Source organism: Protopterus annectens, chromosome 6.part0 (genome assembly GCF_019279795.1).
Source record: "Protopterus annectens isolate FY-2018-M chromosome 6.part0, PAN1.0, whole genome shotgun sequence".
NCBI classification, from domain to species: domain Eukaryota; kingdom Metazoa; phylum Chordata; order Ceratodontiformes; family Protopteridae; genus Protopterus; species Protopterus annectens.
Genome location: NC_056737.1, coordinates 1,940,021,819 through 1,940,046,729, shown reverse-complemented (window position 1 = coordinate 1,940,046,729; position 24,911 = coordinate 1,940,021,819). Strand labels below are relative to the sequence as shown.

General features: G+C 38.4%; 1 protein-coding gene across 1 annotated transcript in view; it reads left to right on the top strand.

The window, feature by feature from the left end:
• The window catches only part of LOC122804999 (superoxide dismutase [Mn/Fe]-like), a 326,230-nt gene extending 306,648 nt beyond the window's left edge, over positions 1 to 19,582 (top strand). Inside the window, exon 4 of the mRNA XM_044075250.1 lies at positions 17,094 to 19,582. Within this exon, the coding sequence (XP_043931185.1) occupies positions 17,094 to 17,347 (254 nt within the window). The 3' untranslated portion in view covers positions 17,348 to 19,582. The remainder of the gene's footprint in view (positions 1 to 17,093) is intronic.
• Positions 19,583 to 24,911: the final 5,329 nt, after the last annotated feature.

The following is a 24,911-nucleotide window of genomic DNA, read 5'->3' as shown; positions in this document are numbered from 1 at the left end:
GCAGTGCAGACAGGCCTCAGAGATAATCCACTGCAGAAGCCCAGGGTATACAGGCTTATTTCTGTGTATAAATGCCTGTAAGTTTTATAGTAACTAAGAGGTAGAGATGACTTATCAAATTTGTCTGATGTACAGTATACACCAACAGACGTTTGCAGGAAGCATGTACTTTTTATCATATAAATATTTGTAAAACTATCACTTGCATGTATACTTCTGTTGCTGCATCACACATCCCTTAGAGATGACCAAGGAGTCATGGACTTAGGGACACATATAGACAGTAATATAGCCGTCATGTGTTTACTGTAGTGAGGAAATTATTCTATGTTGTGCAACTTATAAACAAAGGTATGGCATCTAGGTCCAAGGAAGTCATTGTTCCACTGTATTTGGCATTCATCAGGCCTATCATTGAGTACACTGCCCACTTTGGTATGTACCTAGCCAGGCATGTCCAACAAATGGAATGTCCACAGAGGTTCCCCACTAAAAGAATACAGGGCGTAAATAAAATGAACTATGCAGACCACCTCAAGGCCATATCCCTGTATTCTGTCTCCTACAGGCTTTTGAGGGGAGATCTATGTTTGGCATACAGGGCATTGTCAGACCCGACTCTGATGGACCATCTGCATATCCACAAAACAAACAGCACCAGAATTACCCATTCTAAAGACTTTAAACTTTGCCTGTAATATAAATAAGACCTGCTGGAGAGACAGATATGTATCCCAGAGACTACCCCATCTCTGGAACAGGCTCCCCATATGAAGCAGAGTTCCTCCCTAACCCAATTCAAGTGCAACTTAGATATATGGATGGGGAACAGGAAATTCATCCCTGGTTTGGCACTTATATCCCTAATGGACACAGGCAACCTGTAAATGGTTCATCTCCCAAGCCCCTGCTTACACTTATCAAGGGTAACAGAACTTGTCAGAGATTTGAATACATACCTTGGCTAAAACCTATATGTTGTGCTTTTTTATATTCATAGGTGATTCTCTGGCACCATCACTGTGGAACTGACCTTATCTAATTTTGGAGGAACTGAAGCCTCTGATAATGATGGCAGGGATGAGCTGTCACAGTTAGGGAGTACAGTGTGTGTTGGGCACTGGGAATGTGGCCATTGCATGCCCTACTTAACCCATGGATGCAGTTTTTATGTCTGCAGATACCCAGACCACCCACACATAACCAGGAAGATGGTTAATGGCGACACTATCAATCAGGGAAATGTGATGGCCCCCAGTAGAAAGATGTCAGAGGCTGCTCATTACAGACAGAAGGGTTCACACAGGGGGCTGGGTAACAGTATCCAATAAAGACATGGTTAGAGGCACCCCCACCCCTGAAGTTGGTGTGCAAGTTACTGCAACCCAGTATATGTGCAGGGACACCTCGTAGGTACGGGCTAGTACCCACCTCATCCATGACTGAGGTAGTGAGAGTGATGCAGGTTATGTATGATGACCTATGGGAGTGCATGTCCTTTATATGTGATTCCTTAGATAGTTTCAGTTATGCACCGGATTGTGCACTGCCATTTCTGGCTCATCTGCAAGGGGGTGAGGGTCCATCCACATAGGGTATCATCTGCTACATCAGCTGATATTAACCAGTGTTGAGGTGGATGACCGAGATCCCATTCCTACAGTGATAGCACTTCTACAGCAACATCTGCTTTCAAAATGTCCACTCCCTAAAGATGCCATCCCTACAGTAGTGGCCATCATTACAGTGATATAGGTCCATAGGACAGTACTAGGCTAGTTGCCTTTGCAGACCATTTTAAGTCTAGCCACTTTCCAATTTCCCTTTTGGTGCTTGAATTAACCTGTCCCATTTGACGTCACACTGGCCTTACCCATCCCCTGGTTGATAATTAGATATTACCCCTAGAGAGAATAACTGAGAGCCCACAGTCACAACACCCTAACCCCCAATACATCACACCCCCCCACTGGGACTGGCCATTTTCAACATTAAAGAACTCCCCTAAGGACTGACATTTCATTACGCTTTATACTCCTTGGTACTCACACTCCCACACTTCCCTGTGAAAGTTCTGCACTCCTATGCTCCCTTGCCCACCTGTGCAGATGAACTGTGCCCTGCCCTACCTACATTTTTACTTTGGTTGCTAATGTCTGATGCACAGTTTTGCCAGCCTATGGATGGTTAAGCACAGCCTGGTGTTGGTATTGCATGCATCAGTTTTACTGTAGTGTCTCTGCTTTACTCTTTAATACAGTGCTGTGAAGCTTTGTGTGAGTCACTGCCTATTTGCTGTATCAAAGAAGTCCCACATGATTGCTGTCTCTTCTAGAGTACATGGAAACCTCACATGCTTCCTTAGAAGCTGAATCATGGCATCAAGAAACTGATGGAATATTATCAAGGCAGATGTCTGAGATACCCCAGCTGTGTCCCCAATAGGCTGCTGAAATGTCCATGTAAATGAAATCACTTTTCTGGAATTTAATGCAAATAGATCTGTCCCTTGGTGCTCTGCTACTTTTATCCATGAGATGTATATATGCGTGTGTGTGTGTGTGTGTGTGTGTGTGTGTGTGTGTGTGTGTGTGTGTGTGTATGTATACTTCATAACATTGAATTTCATAACATTGAGACTAAAACCTCTAAATCCCAAAACACTGAAAACCCAAAATATTGAAAGTGTGCTTCATAACATTGAAAACTACAATGCATATGTAAATAACATCCTCTCCACCTATAACAACACCTAACTAACAAACACACTTTCTACTATGTTTCTGCAGTGGTCAATCCCCCCTGCACCTGCACACCCGCCATAAATTAAATATACCAACTTCAAGATCGCATTACAGTGGAAAAAAGTTAATTTCCTAACCTCACATACTGAGGTTAGTGAATTAACTTTTTTCCACTGTAGTGCATTCTTGGAGTTGGTGTATTTAATTTATGGGGGGGGGGTAGCAGGGGGGCTTGCCCCCCTACATAAACATAGTAGAAAGTGTGTGTGTTAGGTGGTGGTGTAAGTGGAGTGGATCTTATTTACTTATGAAATGTACTTTTCAGTGTTATGAAGCACACTTTTTAATTGTTCTGAGTTTTCAATGTTTTGGGTTTTCAGTGTTTTGAATTTTCGATGTTATGGTCTCAATGTTATGAAATTCACCATTATGAAATGTCAAGGTTATGAAGTAGACCCATACATACATATATATATATATATATATATATATATATATATATATTATATATATTTTTGTAATTTATACAATGCACATAATCTTTTTAAGCACTCTGTTTAACCTTTTTGCCATATTGAATAAAATTTATGAAATTTCACTTTTAAAAATTCATATTCATTAGTGTGTTTATAGATTCTGTAACATAGTACATGGCTGGCTGCAGTCTGAGTATACTTTTGCAAGTCTTTTTTAACATCTTTATTAAACATGGCATTTTTAAAAAGTGACATAGGTTCATGTACAGTAATAGAAATGGGGCCCTGATGGAGAGTTGAAAAGTCACCAAGCAAAGGAGAGTGGTAGTGCTGAAATTGAAATCAACCTCAAGTCATGGTGAGTAGCTTTGCGAGGTGGACCCTGTTTTTCACAAAATCTCACCAAGGCGACACTGATATATAGACTGTATTTGTATAGCATATATCATGGACAGAAGTAAATCAAAAATAAAAAAAGATAGCTGGGTGCACAAGACCCAGGATAAAAAGTGCCCAATCCTGGTAGGCGCACTGATGCCAGGACTGGAAAAAATGACAGTGTAGAATCCTCAAAACATGGAAACATTACTACAATGGGGCCAGGACAGGCTCAGAGGGATAGTTGGCCCCCCCGGTTGTAGAAGGAAGTAGCAGTCCACAAAAACGACAAAAATTAATTGGCCAAAGAAGAGCCAGAAAAACGATAGAGTGGACTATTGAGGATAAGAAAGAAATTGTGTATTGTTACTATTATGTAAAAAGCCCAGAATTTCCAGACACAAAATGTACAAAATAATTAAAAGAGAAAATAGAGGAAAGAAAATGCTTCTGCAGGAAAAACTTGTCAGAAGCTTCAAATAAAAAGTTGTGTTCATTAATACAACAGATTTTTGAAAAACTGTTTATAGATCAAGAGATGTTGATCTGTTTGGAAAAAGAAGCATCTGATGAAGTGAGAAAATATAAACAACAAAACCTAGAGATATTTGAAAAATATGAAAAAGAAATATGGACATGGTAAAGAAAGCGAGATTTGATATGGTGCAATATTTATGCAAAGGAGAAAGCCAAGTTAACTAATATAGAGAAGGCAGTCTCAAAGATATTTGAAGAGAAATATAGGCAAAGGTATCCAGATATGGAAAATTTGACAATAAAAATATTAATAGCACAAAGATGTAATGTAGAAAAGATGATTAGTAAAGCAGAAGTTAAATAAATAGAAGTTGAAGTTATGGAGTGCCTCCGAAGTGAAGGACTTAATGTAGAAGGTCTAAAACAGACTACATCACAGTATGATGGAGTGAGCCCCCAGAATAAGGAAAAGCAAGAAGATCAGGAGACATGTGAAGAATAAATATGGACAGGGGAAAGGAAAAGAGATTTAATATGGTGTAATATTTATGCAAAGGAGAAAGCAAAACTAACCAATACAAAAAGAACAGCACCAAAGATATTTGAAGAAAAATATAGGGAAAGGAATCCAGATATGGAAATCTTTGCAATACAAAAACTAAGAAGACTAAGAGGAAAAGTAGAAAAAGAGATTAGCAATGGATAAGTCAAAGAAATTGAAATTGAGGTTATGGAACAGCTGCAAAGAGGATTCAATGTAGTAAATCGAATACAGAAAGCACCACAACAAGATAAACCAATGGATATCCAAATTGAGGAGAAACCAGTGGAACAGGAAGCAATTGGTCAGGTGCCATATCAAGATATTTTGGAGCTTTCCACAGGAAACCAGTGTAAATGTTCATTTGAAGCTAGACAGCAAGGAAAGGAAGAGCAAACTGGAAACTCTGATGCAGTCAATGTTGAGAAGTGATAGGCCAGTGAGTTTTCATATGACAGAGCAACAGATGACACAGGATGAAATTGAAGAGAATGTGCCACAGGAAGGGATGTGCCCTCAGTATGGAAGAAAATGAGTTAAGAGTAGAGTTGCTTGATTTAATAGATATATTAAGATCGATGAGAGAAATAGACTGCAGAAGGTTAATAAAACCCCAAAAGTCAGAAGCTTGATAAAACAAATGAACACAGTAATTTGGACTGTCCATAGCAATCCATGCAATATAACAGAAGTAAACAGAATATATCACTGTGCTGCTAAATTAATTACTGATAAAGTTCTACCACAGGAACACAGGATAGCGAGGGAAAAGACGGGGTGAAAGCGAATACCATCATGGAAATATCAAACAGAGAAAACTATAAAGCAGCTAAGACAAGAAGTGTCATTGTTAGAAGATTATAGAAGAGGGAATAGATCAACAAAAATACTAATAAAGATAGATGTGATAAAAGCAATGTGCAGTATTAGAACAGACCAGGATCTATTATGCACTACTGGAGATAAGCTAAAAATTTCAAAACAGGCGGAAAGACTTGGAAGATACAAAGATAAATATAAGGCAAAAGCACAAAATATGCAATTCATTGATGACCCAAAAAAGTTTTATAAGAATTGGGAAAAAAGGTAAAAGGAATTGAAAGACCGCCAAAAAAAGTGAAGTAGATGCATTTTGGAGAAGTATCTATGAAGATCCTGTGGAATACAACTAAGATGCTAAATGGATAGAAGAAGTAAAAGAAAGAATAAGAAGTTTAAAGATGCAGGATATGAAATGGGATGAAATAACAGCCAGAGAGATTGAAAAAAAGTTGAGAAAAATCCTCTAACTGGAAAACCCCAGGCCCAGATGCAGTACCTAACTTTTGGCTTTAAGTATTAACTTCTTTGCACGATGATTTAGCCATGAGTAAGAACTATTTATATGCACACCCTGAACACACACCACACTGGTTAACAACAGAAAAAAACAATGTTCTTACTTAAGAGTGAACCTGCAAGCTACCCTGAAAATTATAGACCAATACCTTGTCTTCCAACGATGTATAAATTATACACTGGAATTGACGCAGACAGAGTTTATAGTCATTTAGAAGAAAACTCAATTATGGCAGTAGAACAAAAGGGCAATAAAAGAAAGTCATATGGAACAAAGGATCATTTGTTGCTAAACAAAGTTATAGTGAAGAACTGTAAGAAGGGGAACAATCCAAATATGGCATGGATAGACTACAAAAAAGCATTTGATAGTATCCCACATTCATGGATAAAACAGTGCTTAAAAATGTATAAGATACATCCTACACTGATTGACTGTATTACAGTAGCCATGAAACAATGGCAGGCAGATGCAATTAAGCCATGATAAAGGACAGATTATCATCCCAGGGATAAAAATTCAAAGGGGGATATTCCAGGGTGACTGTCACTGTTGCCATTAATCCATTAAGCTGTTTACTTAACAGCTTAGGCCATGGCTACAATTTGACTTCTAGAAAACAACAAAGTCTAATGACTTCTCATCTTCATTTTGTTGATGATTTAAAACTGTATAGCTCATCAGATGAACTGAAAGCACAGCTGCAGGTTGTCAAAACTTTTTCAGGTGATATTGGAATGCCATTTGGTATTGATAAATGTACAAAAGCAACCTTTAAAAAAGGAAAACTGCAGCACCAGGAAAACATCAGTTTGGGACACAAATGTGATATAAAAGAACTTGAGCAAGAGGGAGTGTATAAATACTTGGGAATTGATGAAGGATCAGCAATAAAACATGAACAAATGTGAATAAAGCTCAGTAAGGAATACTTTAGAAGACTTAAATTAATCCTGAAAACCGCATTGACATCTAGGAACAAGATCCAAGCCATAAATCAATTTGCTCTTCCTGTCCTAACTTATAGTTTTGGAGTGATTGACTGTCCCCAAAAAGTGTTGGATAGATTGGATATTAAAACAAGAAGGATGCTTCATGCTCACCAAATGATTTATAAAAATCATTGTATACCAAGGTTATGTATTTCCCTGTTCCGAAGGAGGGATGATGGGCCTCCTAGAAATAGATTACATGTATAGATCTGCAATCGTGGGACTCCACACATATATATCTACTGACCTCACAAGATCCAAATGTAGTGAAGGTTTTGAAACATGAGAATAAATCTAAGATGACATCTCTACTTAATTTAGCAGAAGCATATCGCCATCAAGCAGGAATGGAAATCAAACTAGAAGTAGATAAAAACCAGGCAGCAACTGAATGTGCTTAAAAGCAAAAGAAAGAATATAAGGTGAAGGACCAGATCAGAAGGCACGAAATATGGAAAAAAATAAATATAGTTGCAAGTATAGAAAATTTCTAGAAGAGCCTCATGTTGATCAAGAATGAATGCAGGAATGGTTAAGGAGAGGTGAATTCACATCAAGAAATGAATGGTTAATATTGTCAGCCCAAGACAGTGGGCTTACGTACACGCTGATTTACAAAGTCCATTGAACATGTGGAATAAACAGAAATATGTAGGTTTTGTAAAACCAAATTGGAAACAGTAACACACCTTGTTGTTGGTTACAACACACTTATGGCAGAGGGACTGTGTACTGAAAGGCATAATAATGTGGCAAAGCTGTTACACTGGGGATTGTGCAAACATTGTGGTATCTAAGTGGCTGAAAAACACTGGAAACATGAGCCACAAAAAATCATAGAAAATGATGAAGTTTATATCACATATGATCACCCAATACCAACAGTTCAAAAGATAGATGCTAGAAAGCCAAATATAGTGGTCCAAGAAAAGAAGACAAAAATAGCATTGATCATTGAAATCGCCACACCTAGTGACTTCAGTGTCTTGCGTATAGAGAGAGAGAGACAAAGCCATAAAATACCTTGATCTACAGGCAGAAATAAGAGCCATGTGGAAGAAAGATACCCATACAGTTCCAATAGTACTAGGAGCAACTGGTCTTATAAAAAAGAATTTACAATCATATTTAGATATGTTACCAATTCATGTAAAACCATATTAATTGCAGAAGGAGTCATTACTGGGCACATTGCGGGTGCTATGAAGAGCACTTTTGGCTGACATCAAAGAGTGAAACAGTACTGATTTCATGAACTTTAATAATACTTTGACTTAGGAGTGGGGTCCATTCCCATCATGGTATTAGAAACCCAAAGGCTTGGAGAAATAAAATAACAATAGAAATGGAAAAACCCATAATAACATTCCCTTTGTCATTTTCAGCCAGCATATATATGCTTTCTATTTAACCATTTTCATTCATTCCTACATTATATAAATTGCTAGATTTCTGCCTTCCCTTAAATTACACTTATCCTCCTGAATGTTACTGTGCATCTGCTGATCCGACATATTCCATTTACTCCTATATAATTTGCTGCTTCCTTCTTCTAAGGATCCTACCTCCAGTTCTTTTATCATCTTTACAATATTCAGTTATGGCTAGTTTAGATTTTGATTTCCATCTTCTTGTAATTGCTTTTCTGAGAGCCAATAGCTTTAACAGTAGTAAGGCCTTAGTATGTCTAGGGAATTCAGATCCTGTACCCTACCTCAAAAAGAATGATTTCCTTAATTACAGCTATTTGCCTCCCCACTATTTCTGACATAGAACTTTGTAGGGAATTTTTAAAGTCTGTCAGTGCATTGCATTCTCAAAACACATGATCCAGTGTTGTATTTTCCATCCATATCAACCTGTGAATTATTGGATCCGATCAGATCTGAGGCTAGCACTTCAGAATCTTCAGCCTTGAAGCTCGATAAACTATCCCATAATGCTCTGTGTTGGTAAATCTATGCAGGTCTTATTTGCCACTCTTCAGGGTCAGATGTATTCTACAAAGTTCTGTTGAAAATAAATACCAGTTGCTTATTTTGTTCTAACATTTCATTTGTGTGTTCCTCCTCTTCCAGCATTTATGGGAAGAAAAAAAGAGTTAATCAGTAATAGCTGTTAGTTGGTAGTAGTTAGTTGAAAGGCATTTTCCTCCTTGTAGGTATGCTATTGCAGTCAACTCATGAGTTCTGCTCTTGCTTGCATTCTTCCTCTCGATTATTTAACTTTGAGTTTGTTCCCTTTATGTTTACTTTCCTTAAGCATGTGTTTTTTCTAAAGCTGTTTTTACTATGCAATATTGCAGGGTTTGCTAGTGTTTTTAAAAGTGTTGTGAATTCTACATAATCTTTGGGTATGCCTTTCACTCTTTCGTGTACTGTCTTGTACTATTGGGGAAGAATAAGACTTCAGGCTTCTGAAAATGAATGAGGTGTAGCTATAAACTGCCCCTCCACACAAGATTCACGATTGTTTTGTATATTGGCTGGGTATGGCCCACCTGGATTCTGACTGTCAGACTTGTGCTTCATTTGGGACAAGAGCTCTGGCCAACTATAGAACCAAGCTAGTAATGAACGGGAAGTTTCCCCACCTTCGTCTTCTCCTTTAAAGAAACCGGTGGAAATAAAAAGAGCTAAAGAAAAGGATAGGAAAGAGAGAGAGAAAAAGAAGGTTAAGGAGAAAGAAAAGAAGTGCAAGAAACTGCTTATTTGATTCATCAGCTTCTGTTGATGAGGCAGAGCCAAAGGCCACAAGGACCTCACCATCCTCAGCTCAGTTTATGCATCTGTTGACAGTACCACATTGGTACCGGTCATCAAATTTTCCAGCTCTGATGTCAAAGATTCTTAGGTCTCCACACCTAGACAAACCAAGACTCTTCTATCTGTGGCACCAGAGTCCGGTTGGCTCCACTCCCCCCTTTTTGTCCATCACTCCAGATGTGGAGTTCTCCCCAGAACCCTTTCCTCCTCAGGTCCACTCCTTCTCATTTATGATCCAGAAAGCAGAACAATCTGTGCACCAGCCCAGTAAGCCATCTTTGATGGCTTTTTCTAGGTTTACAAAGTCCACTAAGGAGTATCAAGGAATCTGTTTATGCAAGTTAATGCAAACCTTTCCGAAAGCCCAGGCAGACCTGGGGATCATTCTCTTCACCTTGTCTGAGTGTAGAGAGAGATGCCCCTTCCACCCTGTCACTAGTGGTTCATTTTCCATTTCACCCTGGACTTCAGCACCAAACCTCACCTTGATGTATTCAACTCTGTTGAGGCCCAAGCAGTCTACATTGTGGAGCTATAGGGTCAGGTCCAACTCTGATGATGTTGGAGCTGTCCTTGCTCCTGGGCACATCAGCTCTGCACAGCTCAGCACTGGTCTCAATGTCGGACCTGGCTGGGTTGGGAGTTTCTCCCAGGTCTGCGTACTGAGGGGTGTTTTTCTCCAGTCATCTGGCTTTGGAGTTTGATGTCAAGGAGAGGACTTTGTCTCGATCAGGGAAGGGATCATCACATGTAGTGTCTGTTCCAGCCAGATCTTCTCGTCCACCTGGGGCTTTGGTTTCCCATAAACTTGTCCATGGGCAACATGTCCATAGGTTTTGAGCAACTCCATACCATGATGAATAGGAAGAGTTTCCTAACCCCCCCCCCATGATAACCCCTCTAACAGTGATCTCCTGAAATTGATGAGATGACAAGGTGGTTGGACTGTCAAAGCCTCTTTCTTGGAGGAGGCTGTCTTTCTTGAAGCCTTTGGTGCAGTTGCTTCCATGTCTTGGGTGGTACCACCTCCGGATGCATTTGTAGACCTCTTGGTCCAGGAGACCATGGAGAGAACCCAGTGAGAAGATCGTGGTCCTTTGGCCATGTGGTCAGTGCCATTGTCACTGCAGCCATGAAGAAAGAAATCTCAGAGGAGAGTGCATTGGTTCACCCTCAAACAGGGAATCATGGGCACTGGACTGATTTTGAAAGCACGCATATATTTCAGCCACCTTTTTCGTATGTGCGCTTAGCTATACAACACATTTGACTAGGCTTCAGAGAGATTTAGTAACTGAAGTTTCTAGGTCTGTGGCATCACAACATTTGCTTGAGCCTCTTAAAACTTGGAGATTCAGTTGACTGTCATTTTATCTCTATCTAATGTTTCCGTGTAACTCATCTGAAATGTAGAGAATGATGCAATACATGCATCAGGCTCCAATACTGCAATCTGCTGTTATGTCTGGATGTGCTTGTGTAATTTGATGGAGTGCTTCAAGGCATTCTTTCTTAGTGTCCCTTTTGGGCCCACTTTATTTAGTCCCCTAAAGTTAAGAACACACTAACAAGGAGTGAACAGGATGGCTAGATGTCTGCTATGGAAGTTCACATTTCCACACCACAGGGCTTTCTCTAGAAACTAAAGGGAGGGCTGTTCTTCCACAAATTTCAGTAGTATTCCCAGGATGCTCCAGGTGAAGGTGCCCCCAGAGGCAGAGGATTAATTTTAAATGGACGCTGCCCTAGGGGCCAGATGGTCCACAGAATCTGGGCTTCAGAGGACTCGTATTTGGCATGCCCTTCCGGCCCTGCATAAATCTTTCCTGGCTGCTGCCCTCTGCAGTAGTCTGGGGAGTGTGTCTATCCACCCTCCAGACGTAAAAGAACATTACTTTGAATAACTGGGTGTTGAGTGCCATTTCCAGGGCAATACCAAAACCTTTCAGTTTACCTCCCTTCTGAGACAAAAATTTATTCTAGGCATTTCACCCCCACCAGTGAAGAGATGCAGCAGCAGAGATCTGGAAGCTGCTCATAAAATGGGTCATCCAGAAGGTCTCACAAGACCAGAGAGTATTGTGCTGGTTTTATTCTAGATTCTTTTTTGGTGCCAAAGAAGACCAAGGACCGCAGGCCCATTTTGGATTTTTCATAAAACGGATCATGTTCCTGATGATGAAGATGCAGTGCATCCTTCATCTACTGAGGAAGGATAATTGGGTGTGCTTGGCGGACCTCAGATATGCCTCCTGTCACATAAAGATAGCAAGGCATTCCAGGAATGGGTGTTCACTAAATGTGTGGTAGTGATGGCAGCGAAGCTCAGGCTGCAGGGATTCCACATCCTTGAGTACCTGGATAAGTGGCTCTTCATGGCTACTTCTGGGGCAATGTTGATTCAGGTGAGAGGCTTCTTGCTCCATCTATGCCTGTCGTTTGGGATTACGAACAGTTTCAACAAATCCAGTCTGGAATCTGTCCAGGATCTAGAGCTTATTGAATGTCATTTAGACACTACTAATCAGATTGCCAGACTCCTTCCCTCAAGACTCAATCCATATGACTTCAAGCCAGGGAAGTTCTGCTGCTTCAGAGGACACACAATTTCTTGGTTCTTCATCTGCTTGGTATGATGGCCACTGCAGTCTCTTGTTCCTCTAGCCAGATTCTTCATGAGGGTTCCAGAGATTACAAAAAGACATTCTAACAGACCAAGGAGTACATTTTATGCCAAAGCTCATGAAGGAACTGTCAGTTTTTTTTAACCCAGCAGCTCTGTATGGGCTTATTAAATTATTTAATAAGAGTTTGAAATTGATGTTAAGAAATATTATGGATAAGGAAGGGGCAAAATAGGAACTTTCCTTTACTTTACCTTATATTTGCTGTCTGAGAAGTTCATCAGTCTTCTATTGGCTTTTGTCCACTTGAACTGTTATGTGGAAGGCATCCTAGGAGAATTCTGGATACAGCCAAAGAGACCTTGTAAGAAAAGACTGCCTCTTTTTAAAGGTGTTCTTGTCTGTGTTCCAGAGTTAAAAAAAGAACATCCACTGCCTCACTTTTTGTTAAAGGACACTTACAAGTTCAGCTGACCCAGCATTATAGTTACAATAGACATGCTAGACTGAAAAAAAAACAATAACTTCCAACAAAGTGAAACTGAAAAGCTCCTACAGCAAACAAAGCACTATATTTAACGCTACAATTTCTTCCACGTTTTCGTCTACTTACAGCAGACTTCATCAAACAACAATCAATAAAATCAAGGCTCTTTTATAATGTGCTTAAATTACTTAACCAATCAACATCACCTATTAATTAATATATTCATTAAAACAATCACATTAAAATCCTTTTAAATTTCTCTAACCCGTTTTTAACTCCTTATATATTAGTATATTAAAACAATACAAAGCTAAAACGATTTGAAGTTACAATCCTATTGTATTTAAAATAAAAATCTTTAATAAAAATACATAAATCTCAAAAAAAATTCAAAACTTAAGAAAAACATTAATGCATTAATATATGAATCTACTTTAGATATTGTAAGCTTATGACCATCTGCTGGCAAAACCCCAAAATATTTGTAAGGACAGTGGTTCTATGTAAAATTACAATTAAAAATATTACTAGCCCATGGGTATAAAAAAATCAACATATACCTTTATTACCCTAAATTTAAAGCTTAGCAGCTCTTAATTTTAATAAGGGTAAAATAGAAATATACCCATTGAGCCCCGGTTGTTTGCCTGCATCCAAAAAAACTTGCCAGTACAGTTCTCTGTATTCGAGAGGGGTCTCCCAAGGTTCCCCCCAATGTCTAAGGGAATACTTTCAAGGACAAAAAATCTAAAACTAGCCTGACTACATGAAATTGTGTGCTTAAAGAGGGCATTGGTGTCATTCTTATTTTGAATATCATATGTGTGTTCATAAATCCGTTGTTTTTAATTTGCGCTCAGTTTTGCCTACATAAAATGAGGCACACTGGCTACACGTCACCAAATAAACAACCCTCTCACTGTTACAATTGTAATAATTGTGATTACTAAGTGTTCTATCCTGGCTTGTCAAACAATAGTTATTTTTTTTCTTTGGTGATTTTCTTCTCTTTCTTTGTAGACTGAAAAAAATTACTGAATCGGAAAAAAATGTTTGCCTTGGTTCCCACTGCTGAACATAGGTGTCCCTTATCATCATGCCAGGAATTTCATGTGCTAAAAAAAAGTGATATAAATTATAGGATAAAACAGCCAGGAAAACATAAATTTGAGCAAATATATCAAAGTAATATTTTAAATCCCTGGAAGCAGCAAGAAAGGGGATCCATGTCATTTAATTGAATCCCAAATGGTTGAGCCCATTTGACTGAAAATTAATTTCACTAAAAAGTGTAGAAGTGCAAAGAAAGTATGTGATGGTGTCATTTCTTATCATAGGTTATTTGGGAAGTAAGTCTAGCAGATTGCAATAGTCAGCATCATGTTGTAACTCTTAGATCTATAGATGTTTGCATTTTCTTCCCAAGCACTAATTCTCTGTGTGCATTTTTTTTTCTTCTCAGTTGTGTGACCATGCAGTTAGTATATATATATATATATATATATATATATATATAGAGAGAGATATATATATATATATATATATATATATATATATATATATATATATATCAGTCAAATGAGTTTGACCATTCAGGAGTCAATCAAATAAGCATTGACATAGACCCAAGCAAGAAGTTCTTGCAGTCAGTATGGCTGTGGACAAAATAGAGGTAGGGAACTCAAAACCATTGTATCGGTGGAGGTTCAGAATTCCAAACCTGAAGTCCACAAAGATTACGCATTTTCACTTCCTCAAAGGAAGGAAGCACTGGAATATCTTCAGTGAAATAAAAATGTATTTTCTGATTTACCACAATGCACTAAATTGGTGCAACATGATATTTTTACAGTGCACGGGGGGGGGGGTTAAGCTGAAGTCTTATGGAATTCCTGAGGCCCAGAGAGAAGTAATAAGTCTGGTGATAAAGAAACTATCACACAGTGCCTGGGATAGACCATTGTGCTGGTATCCAAACCTGATTATGTAATGATTTTCACCAGCTAAGCAATATTTCGGAATGGGATACTGTTTGTAATATTCATTCTCAGGCAAAAACAAATTGTCTAACCCAATATCCAGTAAACTATGGAGGTTTTAAATTTTGTCTTGCACAGATACCTTCCTCATGAGTTACAGCAAAGTGCCTTTGCATTTATCGTAACAAACTGTTCACTTTCACTGACTTTTAAGTCCCTGTTTTTTTTCTATAACGTCAAAGGAATCCTTATTAAATTTCTGCACATTTTCGGGTTTTAAGAAATGTTCAACAGCCATTACAAAGGGTCAGAAAGTAGCTAGGTTATCTGGTATTAAGGAGCAAATAAAAAAAAGCTTGAAAAGTAGCTTCTTATTGTGAAAGTGTCGCACACAGAGTTTGTTAGCACTACTGTTTCAACTGTAACTGCAAATACAGTATTGGCACTAATTTCTGAATGCCAGTACTGTGCTTGTACATCATCAGCATCTGCCTGTTGCATCCCTTAGAACTTTACATCCCAGGACAACTGCCCTCTTCACCCTTCCCTAGCTACACCGTTGGTAAAGTTACAGTCCTTTAACCACTTACACTAACAATAGGTCTTCTTGGAGACACAGATGTATTCAAATGTAATTTTGGAATACCAAAAAGCTTTACCCTTCTAAATTTCAAGGACCCCAAGACAACAATCCATTTATCATAAATTTGACCTCTGCAGAACATCAATAATTGCAGTATCTACCTTTTTATATGCTAGAATAATGTCACATTATTCGACATTCTTGCACTCCATTTTTTACCCCAAAATTGATCTTTAATCAGGTCTACATAATGTTCCATTCCTATGATGATCAGTGTACCCAACCTTGTGAGCTGGCATGCATCTAATATGAATATACCTAGAAGATGGAAGAACCCTAGGACCTCATAAGAGCACAGTCAGTCAAGATTAGTTTTTCATCAGAAGTAACAATTTTTTTTAATACTGTCCAGCGTGCCTTGTGGGGTATGCTTCATGCAGTGTTATCTCATTAACATTTTAGCTTAGTCATTGCAGAAGTGTGAGTATGACAAACCTTGCTGAAATACACTCACCCTCAGCTAAACTTCCTTTCTAGCCGTATTATAAACTAAAGCATATTTAGTAATTAATTTACACATTAATCTTTAATAGTTAGTATGTTTCACTATGCTGTGAGAGCAGATCTCATAGTAACCTCTTTACCTGTGTAAATTACATAAAAAGGTAGCAAAAGGACATTTTTTTTTCTTTTTCTTTTTGGGATACTGAGATGTGTGGGTAACATTCGCAACAGACATCATGCTTAAGAAATGGTCTCTGTTAAAACAACTGAATTTTAATGACCTTCTAATCTTTTGACTAATTGTAGACCTCTCCAGTTTTCTTCACTGGTTCTTGTGAATGTTAAGAAGAGGTATCTAACCTGTTATAGAGAAGCATTGCAGAACCAAAACAGATATGGAATGGAGCACACCTCTGCAGAAATAGGAAACTCCATGTTAAATAGAAATGAATGTAAAAAGAAAACCAGTGGGATATATCAGTGATCCTGGACCAGAAAATGAATGATAACATCAGTAAACCATACTTTTTGGGAGGTACAAAATTTGGGAAAAGCAAATTATTACCAGGCAGAATACTGAATATATCTTAGGTACATGTGATAATCCCTTTCTAGCTGTAGGTGATGAGTATAACCTTGATAACATACACACACTACCAGGTATGTGAGGATACTAGTGTATGGGAGAAGAAAGGTGAAGCACTAGAGGTGAGTCTTACTTCCTGGAGAGGAATTAAGGATCTGCTGAACCAGTAGAAGGTACTGACATGTACTTTTAGAGAAAGGTTAAAACAATGTTGTTGGTAATACATGGTAATAACCATGCCTTCATCTCTAATGGTTGTGATCATTGTTGAGCACTTATTATTTTAACAGTAAAAAAATAAGAGATATTTATGCACCTTTATTGCAAGAGTCCTGAGCTGTCATCCCTCAGATTTGTAATGCTTGTCAGGGTGCATGTCTCATCCACAGACCATATCATTGGTGGTGCATAACAACCATTCTTAACGTTCCTCACTTAAAACTAAGAGCCAGACACTGTGTTTTAGTGTACTGTATTTAGAACTGAAAATGATGAACAAGTTTTGAACATGTTTTTTTATTATTATTATTATTATTATTGTAAAAATTATCACTAGAACCAAGATAAAGTCATACTGTTTCCAAAAACATATACATATGTATTTTTTTATGTCTACAGGTTATGTATGGCTTTGCAGAGATGCATCTTCATCAGACAAACTTCATATAGTTACTACATCAAATCAGGACTCCCCCCTTTTACAAGGCTTTCAGCCCTTGCTTGTAATAGATGTCTGGGAGCATGCATACTACTTGAAGCATCAAAACATTAGAGCAAACTACATCAGAGACTGGTGGATGACAGTGGACTGGTCTGCAGTAGATGTACTTTTAAACTGGTGGACAACCCAATCTGCCCATGATGAACTGTGATTTAATACTCAGATTTCTTTCCTTTTAACTCTTCACTTTTTCTTGCATTTAGAATTGCAAGTTATTTACTGTGGTGTTGCAGGTTTATTTTGTCTTGCTTTGTGTATTGTTTATAATCTTTTCATAATGTGTGTCATTATCAGCTTGTCTACCTATATAGTGAAGATTGTAGGTATAAGTATGGAATAGGTAACAACTGGATATTCAGGTGTGAGATTTTTTTAATCGATTTTATGTGCTTGTTTACAGTGTTATTTTATTTCCCATGGTACTTTAAAATGAAAAAAGTGTAGCAGTAGTACACATACTAAATACAGCTTCATAATATTGTAGCAAATGTAATGTAGATAAAATTCATAACCAATCAATAAATCTTACTAGTGTAAATAAAAGGAAATTAAATTGATTATACAAACATTAAAAATGGAATAAATTGGATGTATTAGGAGAAGACTGCCCCTTCCTCACCACATTCCTGTATATCAAGGATATGGTCACCTTTGGAAAAATAGTCAACATCTCACACAGACGCCTAAAACATAAAAATACAGACAGTATTTATACAGGAAGCAGGCACAACCTAGTCGCTCCCTGCATATCTAAATATATTATGTGATCACACAGTCTTGGGGGTTGGGGGGTGAGGAGTTCAAGTTTATTAACAGGAACTAATATTCACTCACTCAAGAATCAGTGAAACTATCTCAGCCACATACTTTATCTCAGTTTCATTATTTCCTTCATACAGTCTGAGATTTACAATCTACCTCAAGAAGTCCACACTGAACCCCACCCAAGACCTGATTTTATTGGCCTGCAGATGGGACACCCGACTCATCCACACCTTTGTACCTCTAGACAAGGTACAATGTTTCTCCAATTAATTTCAGCATCTTTTACCCCTTCAAACTTGCCCTGCAAGAGAAGTTCTCAGGACAATGGAATTCATGACTGCAACCAAACAATTTGTCCCATTTGCCAGACAATATACAAGAAGGATTCAATGCTGACTGAAGTCTGCCTGGTCCTCTAGACAGCCAGATCCCACAGATATCTCAACAGGAACAATGCACAGATGTTTTAGATGTTGCAGTGGGGGCATGAATGAGCTCCCTGACAGTCCAGGGCCAACAGCCATTAAATTGGAAATCAGAGCACGTAAGTCTGATGGAGATGGGGGGGCTCTAATCCAGGCATTGCAGATGTTCTTCCACACTTGGTTTCAAGGCCCCCATAGAATTTCCACAGACAAAACTACAGTCATATGCCACATATAAAGCAGGAGAACAAGATATCTCCTCTGCAGATTGGCTGTAATGGCATGGGAACAGACCACAAAGCAAACCTGCCCTTCCAAGCAGTTTACATTCCTTCCCAGGGCAATGTTCTGGCAGATTTTCTAAGCAAATCAAGGGAAGAACCTCAAGAATAGATGTTGAAAGAGAGGTCTTCCTAGATATAGCCACCATATGGGATATCCTTCAGAATTGTTTGCTTCCATCCGCAATAAGCAGCTACTTTGTTTTTGCTGTAGGACTCCTTGTTGTCAGGCTTGGAGGATGGATGTCATGTCCATTCTTTGGAAAGCGAGGTTCCTTTATGCCTTCCATCCTGTACTAGTATTCCCAAATGTCTAGCTAAAGATCCAGAGAGACAAACCAAAGAGCCTACTGGTGAGTCTTTTTTGGCCAAGGCAGCATTCCTTCCCTCGTCTCTACCACCTAGTTAAAGGTCATCACCATAAGTTACCTCACATAGTCAACTTGCTCACACAACAGAAGGGCTGACTTCTTCACCCCAATCTCTACCAATATGCCCAAAGGTCTTGCTAAAGATCCAGAGAGACAAACCAAAGGTCTTACTGGTGAGTATCTTTTGGCCAAGGCAACATTTGTTCCCCCTTCTCTAACACCTAGCTAAGGGTCATCACCATAATTTACCTCACATAGCAGTCTTACACAATACAAGGGCTCACTTCTTCACCCCAACCTATCCTCTCTCAATCTGACATTGTTGATGATGGGATTCTAATCCCTTTCAGACACCATTTTTCTGAGGATGTGCTACAGGTTCTTCTAGATGCAAGGAAAGCTACTACCCAGAAATCTTGTACATCTAAAGGGTAAAAGATTTTCTGTTTAATGTCATGCTGAAAAACAGAACTTTATACAAATAGGAATTATTAGCATCGTCTTATTTATGTGTACTACTTAAAGTTGGTTTTGCATACTCTTCGATCAGAGTGCACCTGTCAGTCATTTCTGCATGCTTATCTCCAGAGTCCCCTTCTTTTTTTTCCAGGATAGCTGTATGTCCTACTGATTACTGTTGCAGTATTCCTTCTCATCCTGCCCATCTCCCTTATCTGTTCTTTTCTTTTAACAACTTCTTTTGGACCAAGGGGGAACCATTTTCTGCCTTCTCCTCTTTGCTGCTTTTTCTGTATCTTCAGGTATCTGCAGGCTTTCCTGGCTTTGAGATAGCCTGAGGTTTTTATGTTCATACATCCACTTATGTACTCTTATGCCCATTTGCTTAGGTCATACATTGGACATAGGGCTGTGTGGAAGGTTTTGGCTGTGGTGCCGTGGCTGGATGCCCAGGTTATCTGATGAGATAACACAACAGATTTGAATACAACAACAGTGATCAGTAGGGCAACTACTGTTATGGTACGTTCTTCTACAAATGTCCTTTCTTGGGGGAGGGGATTAAGGAGTTTGTTTATTAACAGGAACTTTTATTCATTCACTCAAGTATCGATGAAACTGATAGCAGGGAGCTTTTGTGTGTGTGTGTGTGTGTGTGTGTGTGTGTGTGTGTGTGTGTGTGTGTGTGTGTGTGTGTGTGTGTGTGAGTGACAGAGAGAAAGAGCATATATGTGAACAGCAACATGGTTTTGTTTGTGTAGCTCAAGACTGCAACACAGAACTATACAAAGTGACATACAGCTGTAGTGTAGGTTGTGCTTTATCTGCATATAAACTACATACACTGAAGTTGTACAATCACCCATCTGTTCTAAATCACAAACCTGTAAAACATATCTGAAGTTACATATCACAAGTACTGAACCTGTTGAAACATCCAAATTCATTAAGCACTAAATTTGCACAGGTACCTATTCTGTCAGTCTGCAGACTATTACAAGCATAGCCAAATAACCAGAGGTCGGAATCAAATCCTGTACTTTGTAGCTGTGGGGCAAACACCTTAACCATTAGGTCAACTCCTGAACAAATAAAAGTGAACTGTTTTTACTCTTCTGAAATTCACTTGCTGTATAGTCAAATTTACAGCATGTTCAAAGAGGAAGTATCTGCATATGAGCATGTACCAGTATATTGACTTTTGTCAAACCTGATCTACAAAGAAGTTGTAAAGATTTTATAATAGTTTTCTAAAGCTGATCTGGAAAGTTAACATTGTTGAATATGTTTCCATTGTTGGTCTTTCGTTTGTAATTTTTCATATATATTTATTTACTTAGCTGAGGGCACTAGCTAGAAATTGGTGAGTTCAGTGATATTGAAATAAAAATAAAGACACAGATAATATAGTCATAAACTACTCACATGATAAGGAGGAAAACCCAGAGTCAGAAACAACCAAGAGTGAGCTGTAGATTTTGACAGGTACCTTGTCATTTCAGAAATTCAGTTGAAGTTTGAGAAAAAGCAAAGAGATGTACAGGTACTGAAGAAAAAAACGTGACTTAAAAGAAGCAGAGACAAAAAATATACCCTGCAAAAAGAGACAGAATTACAAAAAATGTGGCTGATATTGTGTGTTGAATATCATTACAAGGAGCAGTGCCCGCCTTTGAGAAATATGTATGCAAGTGCAAGAAACTGAATCATTTTGTTAGAATATGCAGAAACAAAAAAAATTGTAAACCAGAATGGAAATGATATGCCTGTGAGAAAAGGAAGGTATGGACGTAATAAAGAGAATTATGGTAAAGAATATGTCCCAAAACAATTGCAGCAGAGCAGGTAGTGGAGTCAGTATCCATTAAAGTAATATGAGGGTGTATGCCTTAATTAGATTTTATAATGTAACAAGTGGAAAAACACATCTGGGGAACCATGAAAGGAAAACCTTAAATGCAAATTTTCAAGGCTTTGCTTTTGCAGGGAGAGCAAGGCCCCCTCCCTTGCACTTTGCAGCTTAAACAAAGTGCTCACTGAATATGTTGAATGGTATTTGGTTTGTTGAATGGTGTTTGAAAGCTTAAGTGCCACCAGGGTGAACTGCAAACATACATTTCAAATGAACATAGGTAAAGACTTTCCATAAATCTCAGGTCAGGTATTTAGACTTTTTAGTAATCTAAAGTCTAAGTGGATGCCACGGTGGTACGGTGGTAGCGTTGTTACCTCACAGCAAGAGGTTCTCCCGTTCAATTCTCGGCTGAGCTTGGGAGTGCCTTCTGTGTGGAGTCTGCATGTCCTCCCCGTGGTTGGGTAGCGTTCGAAAGACATCCATGCGTAAATGGGCGTGCCTTCGTTGAAGGTTGGGCGTTGAGCTGGCACCTCGGCGTTTAGTAAAAAAATCTACTGCCAATCATTAGCGGACTGGAGTTGCGCTGTGGTGACCCCTTACCGGGAAAAGCCGAAAGACAAACAACAAGTAATCTAAAGTCTAAGTCTCTCATTTAATTTCTGCAGGTGCCTAGAGCTGGTTCATACAGTAGCAAGAATGAACCTAATTTCTAAGGGCTTAGTAAAAGTTTATGAAATCTGTTTTACTTCAGTGTGATTATTTACGAAGAGCATTCTTCCTAGCACTCATAATGTGTTTATGAATTGCTTCCTTTTATAATGTGTATGGCTTTATCTGCAGGGCAAGCATATTTTTGTGATTAGAACTTTTTTTTTTAACCCAGTTGCTACCAGTACTGTTAGAACTAATTGGGTGTCTTATTTCTACATTGAATGCAAGCAGAAATTGTGACATTGATACTTTATAGTGTTGTATTTCTTAGTATGCAAGACACAGTCTAGCACATGTTGTGAATTTTATGAGCTTTTTAATATGTGGTTGCAGGATGCTAGTCAATAGGCATAGCTTTTTTGCAGATTCTTCTCTTAACCAGTCTGTATTGGATAATCTGACATGATCTTTAATTCTTCATTTTGTATAACCTTATGGACCATGTTTCTAGAGCTTCTCAACTACTAGAATATTGTAATGTTTCCACACTTTCCAGTGCATCACTCTTGCCAGATTTTTCCCCAGTATACAGACCCTTGACTATAAGTATATAATGGCTAGCCACAAGATTCAGGAACACAGAAAGCAATGTTGAGTGCTGAGGGGGAGCATTCTTAGTATGCATCACGCTAAAGTAAAACAGATTGCGTAAACTTTAACTACCATAGTTGCACTGTAGCCACGTATTTGTCTGCATGTCTCACACTTTCTATAGACTTTGCAAACCATATTGTACAGAATCCATTGCCTTGAGTTGCCTTTATCAGTCGTTTCATATTTCATCTCCGGTTCTATTCTGTTTTAATCTTTTACACGTTTAAATCTTGATCAATGTGATTTTTTTCCAACTTTTTTTCTGTACTTGTTTTGCTTGCTTTTCATTTTTTATCTTTTCTTCTGGTAGTAGCCTCTCTATTTTTTTGCTTTTTTATAAGTTTCTGTTGTTGTCTATTTCTTTACCTCTAGCTTGACTTCCTTTCCCAAAATGCTTCAGCTAATCTGAGAATATTTTTATTTATGATCCAGAACAGGGATCGTTAACCCCTGGCAGCGTTGCCAAACAATGGCACTTGAGCACATTTTACTTGGCACTGTACTGAGGACAAGGGAGTATCTCGACATCATTATGCCTTTTCTGTTTTATTTTACCGACAAGTTTATGAATGTAATTAATGACAAAATATCCAATATATTTGAAATATATGTACATGCTCAAGTACCATAGGTATTAGTAACACTTGTTTTTCTGCTCATCATTTGAACATCCTATAAGAGAAAAAAGTGTTTCTGTTATTCTGTTTGAAGATGTTTGTCAACTCCATCTAGAACATTCACTTCGGATCTTCGAATGTCATTAAAAAAGGATGCAACTCCACAACTGCAGACTCATAAATACAGTACGTTTCAGGGATGCCCATGCATCTCTCAGACCACAAGATATATAAGCTTGACCTATCCTGATTTTTGTATATCATAGGATAGCTACAAAGTATTTTTTTCTTTATCCTTTTTTGTATGTATCCTACTTGATCAAACACTTTATGGGGCCAGTTGACCGTATCAAAGCTGTATGTTAATCTAGGGAATGGATTGCAGAGTTGTACTTTGAGCCTCACTCCTACATACTTTTTTGATACCTCAAGTTTCCTGCTACATATTTTGCTTTTATACTTTGGTCAAAGATGTGTGTCATTGTTTTATCATCTCAAAAGGTTAACTATTTGTAGCATTTTCAGCTGTTTGCCACATGTAGTATACCATTTTAGATCATCCACAAAAAAGAAGTGAGATGTCACTTGACAAGATTGTTTCTTGAATTCAGGCCATGTCCATAACTTAGTTTGTTCAGTAAACAACTTATCGGGTTGAAGGCAAGGCAGAACAGCAGTGATGATATTACTCTTGCAATATCTCTTGCCAGATTTTTACACCGAGGATAATACTTTATTCTTTTCATAGCTCACTGGCAAAGTGGTATTACACTTTTTTTTTAATAAATAAAAACAGGGTTCATGTGACCTACAAGGAAACTTTTTGAGCTACTAAAGTGAAAGAGATGTAGATTTCTTCAGATCAGTGTTAATGCCGCAGTAACAAGTGATCTGATGTTGTCAGTCTTCATTTATCCTTGACATATGGGACTCTGTTCTGACCCATGGAATCAGCACAGCTCTTATAACAAATCGCCAGAACCAAAACCTCTCAAGCTAAGTCCCTACCCAGAATGCCCCTCTCTAGATTACCTCAGATCTTGTTTGCCACTCTTCTACATCAGGCACATCAGCCGAACCTATCTTGAGCTAAGTGAAATGTAGTCTTTTTTACTTAAATCTTCGTTAAACCTTTCTTGAAATCTTTCCTTAACTCTTCTAACCTACCCATTTAATATATTTCTTCTGTTTTTCTTCTAGTATCACTCTCTTTTTATACTTCTGTGTTCCTTCCTACCATTGCTGGCAGTTTCTCTCTGATTAAAAAAATAAATAAATAAGGGTAGTAGCTCAGGTTGTTTGAGTTTTTTCTGTATGCGTGTCCTTTTCATACCTTGTGTTACATTTCCTACCATCATTGGTAGTTCCTATCCTTTCTCCTCTCTACCTCATGGTAGTTCTGGCCTACCTTTGTTGGTAGCCCCTCCTTCCTTCTTTTCTTCTTTACTGTGTGCATGTGGCTGTGGCTGTTACTGTGAGTTGACTTGGTGTACAGTCAAGATGGCAAATAAAAGTAGAGGCAGTACAGGATTCAAGCAGTGCCATGATTGTGGGAGGAAATGCCCAATTCAGATGGGCATATGGTGTGTGTCTATTGCTTGGGCCTGGTGCACTTGCAAGAGGGGTTGTGCTATTTG